Source organism: Pholcus phalangioides, unplaced genomic scaffold, assembly GCF_987345545.1.
Source record: "Pholcus phalangioides strain wild (caught in Gottingen) unplaced genomic scaffold, Ppha-v1.0 ptg000010l_1, whole genome shotgun sequence".
NCBI classification, from domain to species: domain Eukaryota; kingdom Metazoa; phylum Arthropoda; class Arachnida; order Araneae; family Pholcidae; genus Pholcus; species Pholcus phalangioides.
This window is the reverse complement of record NW_028301603.1, coordinates 19,845,308-19,852,815: the sequence shown is the minus strand read 5'-3', so window position 1 is coordinate 19,852,815 and position 7,508 is coordinate 19,845,308. Positions and strand designations below refer to the sequence as shown.

The window sequence follows — 7,508 nt, the reverse complement described above, 5'->3', positions numbered from 1 at the left end:
GAAGTGATAATCATAGGGATATTTATCAACGACACTTGGGCACTATGCATAATCGACGGTAAAAATGATAAATTTAGAGGAAATTTATCAAACTTACCAAAATACTTGTAATATAAGTATGGGTATAACTGGTTATTATCATTATACACATTATACAAATACAACCGCATATGTAATAACCGCATAATGTGTAATAACCGCATTTATCACATTTACCGTAATATATATATATACCGTGGATCCCGCTTATAACGTTTTTTCAAAAATCGTCTTGAAAAAACTTTGTAAGTGGGAAAATTTGTTGGGACCAAGAAAATTAGTCCTACTAAGCGGGAGAACGTTGTAAGTGGGAACGTTATATGCGGGATCAGCTGCACATGTTACAAATTTTTTCAATAGAATTTTTCATGTTTTTTGTACGAAACAATTTTGGAGATGATGTAAAATCTTTTATGGATTGATTCTTTCCGATTTTTTTTCAGTAAGAATCTTCAAATACGTTTTTGATTTACAGTAATTAAAAGGAAACGACTTTCTCAACTCTAACAATCACTCATAGATGGCAGCACATGACGTCTGCGGTTTTAATGAGGAAAAAGGGGATTGATTGCATCATTTTCTATATAGTATTTATTTCCACGAGGAAGGATCGATTGCGAGAAATTTTTTCTCGTTCAACATCTTGGAAACCACGAGTAAGTGTAAATTTTCTTCCATTTTCCCATGTTAAATATTGTGAATTGCAAAAAATGCTTCATTTTTATTGATGTCGCGAATTTTGATGAATCAGCTGGTAGCCATCTTTGAATGGACAGAAAATCATTCAATGATGCAATAGCCGAAATTTTCTTATGTTTGTTAAAGAGTTGCTCAATGTTTTCAACAAACATAATCTGACCATATTTGTTCAAAAAAACGGGACATCACTAGTTATTACTGAATTGACCATATTTGCTCGAGAAAAATACGGGACATCGCCTATTAAAGTCAAAAATGATGTCAAAAGTAAGCAAAGTTTCTAACTCACGCTAAAATCACATAAAAGTCGTCAATCGCTGGAAATGAAGCTCCACTTCAAATTGGAATGACTTAAAACAGAAAAACATGGCAAATGTGTGTGAAATGAATATTCTTGTTTGTAGTCGTAATTATCCTCGTGTAATTTCCGAGTTGCAAAGATAATTTCAATCATTGATTTGAAGAATGAAAAGTCAAGTTAGCTCCGTTGGAAATACGTGAAAAACCGAGACATTTTTGCAAAAAATGTCAGGAGAGCGAAAAAAAACAGAGAAACCGGGACTGTCCCGGGAAATATGGGACGTTTAGCTACCATAAAACGATGTCAAATGTGAGCAGACTTGCCATTTATTGCAGGAATCACTGAAAAATCGCTAATGGCGGAAAATGAAGCATTACTGGGAATTGCAGTGAATTAACCACTTCACGTTGGTTTTGCCTAGAAATTTGATTAGTTAGCTCTATTTGACGGATCGGCGATAAAGCTGGTAACCCTTTGCTAATCCAACGGCTCATTAAAAAATGAAAAAGGTGCTGGAAGAGAGGAGAGAGAGAGAGGAGAGGGTAAAAATTTCCATAAAAGGAAAAAGTATAATAGAGGTAAGGTGTAGATAAAAAGAGTTTTTTAAGTCCTCTTTTCACCCCACCCTAAGTGTTCCCTTTCCCTCTTCCATGTATAGAAAGATATGTGTTGGAATAAAATCATTAACGGTGGTTTAGAAATAAAAGAGGGAGGGAAGGAAAAACAACTTCCGTAGAGATGTTACTGTGTAAAGCTTCGCGATGGCGAAGAGGCGAAAGAAAACACAGAGAACTTGTTTGAATTTGTCCACTGGTATGCGAACGTAATATTACGCACGGGATTGTAAAAAGTGCTACAATGAATTCCACGTAGGCTGACCATATTTGTTCGAGAAAAGTACGGAAAAATAAGGAACATCGCCAAAAGTGGTAACATAACCGAATGATATCATTATCCATGGTTATAATATGTGACGTCGACTATATTTGCAAAATTTCTGAATATCGCAAATTGGCAATGACAGGAAATAAAAATGGCAAGCGAATGAGAGTATTTAAAGAACTGATTCACTATGTTGCAAAAGTTCCCAAGAGCATGTAATTCAAAGCCAAATTGCTTGAGGAAAAACTGGGCTGAATAAGTTTTGCAACAATTGCTGTAAAAAATCATACGCAAATCTGAATGATTGTTGATTGCGTGCATATTCACAAATGTTCATTCGTTTTGATTATTCGCAGTGGCACTGAAGAGACCGATGAACTTCTCGTGGATCGACGAAGGCAAGTTGGCAGCATTCGGTTATCCGTCTTCGCCCGAACATCTGAGATATCTCCAGGATGTCGGGATAACGTACCTGATCACGTTATCTCCAGAGAAGAAACCTCCAGTTCATGCGTTTCCGGACTTCAAGTGGACAGAGATCAGAATCGGGGAATTCCATCCTCCGGCCATCTATCAGATCGACAAATTCATATCCACGTGTCAAGAAGCCTTTGATAAAGGGAAGGTGAGTTCTCTCCCTTTGCTCATTGTTGATAGGTTGGTTCCAGTTATTGCCGAGTCTTCAGAATTCGGACATTGGCCGTAACATTGAGCCGCCGTCTTTTTATATGTACTCTGTATCATTTTGTTTTGGTTGTAATTGTTATGGGGAATGTGATAAATCTGTAACTATGCATAATAACTGCTTATTATGCACAGGGCCGTCTTAAGTGCATCATGGGCTCCCGGGCAAAGCGATTTTGTGTCACCCGACCTGTCCAGAAATACTTGCTTACAAATTTACATGCTTAATATCGGAAATCTTAAACAGATATCATTATTTTGAGCCGCCCCTCCCCCTTAGACCATGCTTTAAGACGACACTGATTATGCGTAATCGCCAATGGTTTTGGTAAGTTTGATAAATTTACCACTTTTGCCTGTGATTATGCATAATACCCAAGAGCCCTTGGTAAATTCGATAAATACTTAAAAAGTTATCGCCTTCACAGGCGATGATGCATAATACCCTGGTGTAATTGGTGAATTCGATAAATGTGAAAAAAATTCCCAAATAAGTTTAGTATGGAAACAGTTATTTTTCGGATATTATGCTGAGGTGAACTCGGAAAGAAACGTCATCGCGTCTCTGCCGGGACTTGAACCCAATCCCTCTGGCATACCGGGCAAGCATGCTACCATCTACACCACTGGAGACATGACCATGCCTTCCTTATTTCATTTAGTATGTTTGAAGAATCGGTTATAGTGATACGGATACAACGTACTCCCCTTTAATTTTTCAAAGTTTCCAAATAAAATTTGTTGAGTATCTTTCTGTTACATTAAGGTTCGATTGCAAAATTCGTTAAAAGAGAGTTTCCTACATTTGGGCCTGATTGCATTTGCATAAAAACTTGCATGAAAATTCGTTAAATCAAATTTTTAAATCAATTTTTTAAATTAATGTTCATTATATCGGGGTACGATCGCAAAATTTGTTAACTGTATATAAATGTATTTGTTCCTTATATCGAGGTTTGATTTCAGAATTTGTCAAATAGAAGTAGTTATTTCGGGGATGTTCGAAAAAATTAGTTGAATCGGGGTTCATTATATCCGGTTCACACTCTGGTTCACAAATAAATACAGTCGAATCCCGTTATAACGAACGCCAAGAGACCGGAGGAATCACTTCGTTAAAATGAAATTTCGTTATAAAGGAATTAAAGGTTACCTAGCATTGCTCCTTTGTAAACTTATTTGGGGGATGAGAAAAGTGTTCGTTAAAACGGGATTCGACTGTAATAAATATTATCCCTTCAATGGGACCGATTTCTCGTATATACCAATACGAAATACCGATTATGCATAATAACCGGCAAATGTGATGAATGTAGCAGGATGTATCATGTTTACCAACGACGGGCGGGTATTATGCATAATCACCGGTAAAAGTGATGATATTTGTAGCATTTAAAAAATTTACCGACGACGCTTCGGGATTATGCATTTGCCGTTACGTCATATGGTCGTTAAAATGATAGTGACATTTATTAGACATACCAAAATAGTCGGTTATTATGGCCAATCACCGGATTCATCACATTTACCGTAACACACATCATTATTGCTTCTCTGTTTGTTCTCTTGTAGGTTGTCGGTGTCCATTGCAGAATGGGACGTGGACGGACAGGAACAATGGCGGCCTGCTACTTGATCAAATTCCACAACATGTCGCCCCAGTCTGCGATGGGTAGGATCAAGAGGGATCGGCCGGGATCCATAGAGACGTATTCTCAAGAGGAATCCGTCATGGAATATTACTATTACCTGTGTAAGAAGAGGCTGCCCAAGAAATCGGAACCAACCAGCGACACCGAATAAGCTGCCCAACATGGCGGAGAATATGGTCTTTGATAATTATGATTATTTTGCCTTTAGTCAATGGGATGTTTGTTTTCCTTCTTCTAAAGGAAATAGGGCAGCGTTTCTCAATCGGAGTTCTGTACAACATTAGGGATCCCTGGGGGGGTTCTCATGAGAAGTAGTGATAAATATCAATGCAAATAATTATGACACTAGTAATAGGACACGAACAATTATGACACACGCCTTCCAAATATTATTCTTTTTACTTCAAGGGCTAAGCAACCATCAACAGTAGGAAGCAGTAGAACATAGACACAAACAGAAGTCTTAGGGGGTCTTAGAATATCCCCTTGCTGTCATAACGTGTAGTTTCCCAACCTTATTTGTCCCATCGTCCCCTGTTTTAAAACTTTTTTTCTCCCATCGCCTCCTAACGCAATCTAATCCATTGGATTCTATGTTATACCCGTAGCTTCTACCGCCCCCCTGGAACATTCCATCGCCACCAGGGGGTGTGAATGCCCACGTTGGGAATCACTATTCTAAGGCATAGCTTCCCAAACTTTTTGTTCCATTGTCTTCTTCTTCAGAAATTTTTTTCCCTCATCGCCCCCAACTCAAGCGAACCCATAGGATTCCTATGTTATACCCGCAGCTTCTATTGCCCCCCCCATACCATTCTATCGCCCACCAGGGGGTGATATTGCCCAGTTTGGGGAACACTGTTCTAAGGGAACCATGGATGAATATAAAGCGGAAGGTTTTCCATGGCAGATTATTAAGGGGGGAGCCACAGAGGGCTGTGAAAGAAATTCAGTTGTGAAGAAATGAAGCTTTGAAAAAAAAAAGCTTTTGATAGAGAAAAAAGTCAGACTACTCTCAGAATCAAGCAGAACTGTCTATAGAACCAACCAGCCGCTCCATCTGAACACATGGGCACCTCGATTTCTAAGCCTACATCATGAGATCTGGTACTATGATTTTCGAGATTAAGTATGCATAAATGTAAGGTACTACTTTTCAGCTAAGTACGGTTTTCTAGAAACCATTTTTTTTTCAGAGGTCCCATAATGTTGAAATGGCCCTTCATGGAACCTTCCGCCCCCTCGAGAGGGAAGCACACGGAACTCTAGTCCAACTCAGTCCAGAGGAATTCACATTGTGATATCCTGGGTCTTATTTATAAAATCTTCGTTCACTATAAATTTACTCACAAAATCAATTCAATAAGTAGAAAGGATCTCACTCATGGATGAGGGGAAGGGGGCAAGGGGGCAGGATAAGACAGGAGACATACCATGGAAAAGAAAATATAATCAAAAGCGGGTCAAGGGTAGGAAAAAAGGATAAGAAACTGAACTCAACAAACCGAGCACGACTAGCACTCTGTTGCATTAGAGATATAAGCTCAGTGCCGGGAAAAACTCCAGTCGGTAGTCAGGCCGGTTAATCGAGGAAACGGGAGAAAAGAAAAGGGAGAAAAAGCTAAAAAGAATTGCAGAAAATTATAAGAATCAAACAATAAAACATCACAGAGCCCGGTGAGGCTTAGTCAAAAACCATAACAGCAACTCGGAGGGGAGCCCACGTGGGCACACAACATGGGGGAAGAAGCTTTAGCATAATCAATATCACTTTTGTAAGGGGCCCTATACGATGGATCACATGTCAAGGGGGTCAGCATGAATTGTGTACTGGAATCCAGCCACAGTATTCAGAGTCCGTTTTTCCATGAGAGCTCGCAACAATATATCGGCCAGCATCCTACGTCGGCCCACGGACAGGGCCACTTGGTATCTACACGGGTTTTGTCACCATTCGGCGTGGTTCCATCCTGTCCATCCGTTCACATGCAGGGCGTCCCGGTCGGGCTGCATGGGTCTTATCCCCATCACGTGTAGGGGGTCTCAGACTGTTTATTGGGCCTCTTAGCCTTTTTTCTGTTTGGTGGGCTGTGTGCCTCTTTTTATTCTCACCTGGAGTTCTGTAGGCTCAATCGGGTTATACGTATATGTGTGACGTTTGTGGTGAAGTGTTGCATATGTTGCATCAGAATAGAAAATATTTTAAATTTTGACCAGTGGGTATTGCTGTATAGAGGTGAAACATGATGCAAAAGGAGGACATGTTGCAGTATCGAGATTATTTGCGACACTCGATTAGCGTATGTGACAGTTCCAAATGATGTGAAGAAAAAGAGAGATTTGCATAACTTCTGGCGGGACCTAAACCCTAATGTAGTTCTGTAGCCCTTCTCTGCGTGTGGCACACCTTCTTACAAGAGCATATTGTGGTCAAATACAATACATTCAAGGATGCAATTGGGTATTATCATCATGTCCCCCACAAGGGGGGGGGCGGACAGGGCTCTTGCCCTGGGGCCCGGGACAGTTCTCATCATTTTTTGCTTTTTCACCCTATAATTTAACTGCAGAAGGGACCCGTGAAAAGTCTGACAGGGGGACCGCAAAAGATTCCAGCCTGGGGGCCCCGTCCAGCATGTGGGGACCATGATTATCATACAAAAGAAGGACGTGACAGTGTACAGAAATATTTCAACAAAAAGAATGCCTTTTATCCGCTACTAGAGCAGTGGTTAGGGTGTCATTCTAAAGGATGTTCATATTACTGTTACAGGTCATGCATATTTCCCAGGTGATTCTTGAACTTTCGTGTAACCTCATGAGCGGTTTTATTAGAGCATTGAATATTGTTTCAAGGGATCCCCGCAACATTCAAATTATTTAAAGGATTCCTTAGAAAATGGAGCTTCAAGAGCTCCCAAGATATTACTTATAAGGTTCTTTAGAGATCGAAATTATTTCAAGGGTTCCGCTAGGGCATTAAGGTTGAGAAACGCTGTGAGTGTACTATTTATGTGGAGTTTATTAGGATATGCTTGATACTGTCCTTGACAAACCCCCATGTATTATAAATGTCGTACATGTTTATGTATAGAAAATAAATGTGATTTGAAAGACTGTCGTCATCATTGTTGTCGTTGTTATCAGAGATCACTCCCGGATCATCAGCGTTGATTTCTTCGGAGTTTGACACCACAGCTGGATCGGACCTTAAGTGATCTATAATCATGCAGCAGACCGCTTAGGTGAAC

At 39.9% G+C, this 7,508-nt stretch overlaps 1 protein-coding gene across 1 annotated transcript; it reads left to right on the top strand.

Annotated features, from left to right (window-relative positions):
* The first annotated feature begins 620 nt into the window (after nucleotides 1-620).
* LOC149081069 (dual specificity protein phosphatase 23-like) lies at nucleotides 621-7,458 on the top strand. Its single transcript, XM_089237843.1, has 3 exons — nucleotides 621-695; nucleotides 2,278-2,546; nucleotides 4,178-7,458. Coding segments are annotated over exons 1-3 (501 nt in total). The 5' UTR covers nucleotides 621-694; the 3' UTR covers nucleotides 4,409-7,458.
* Nucleotides 7,459-7,508: the final 50 nt, after the last annotated feature.

What these genes read in the sequence shown, in the direction of transcription:
- LOC149081069 (XM_089237843.1), top strand. An exon ending in AAGCCTTTGATAAAGGGAAG is followed by an intron (nt 2,547 to 4,177) that starts GTGAGTTCTCTC and finishes GTTCTCTTGTAG; the next exon opens with GTTGTCGGTGTCCATTGCAG.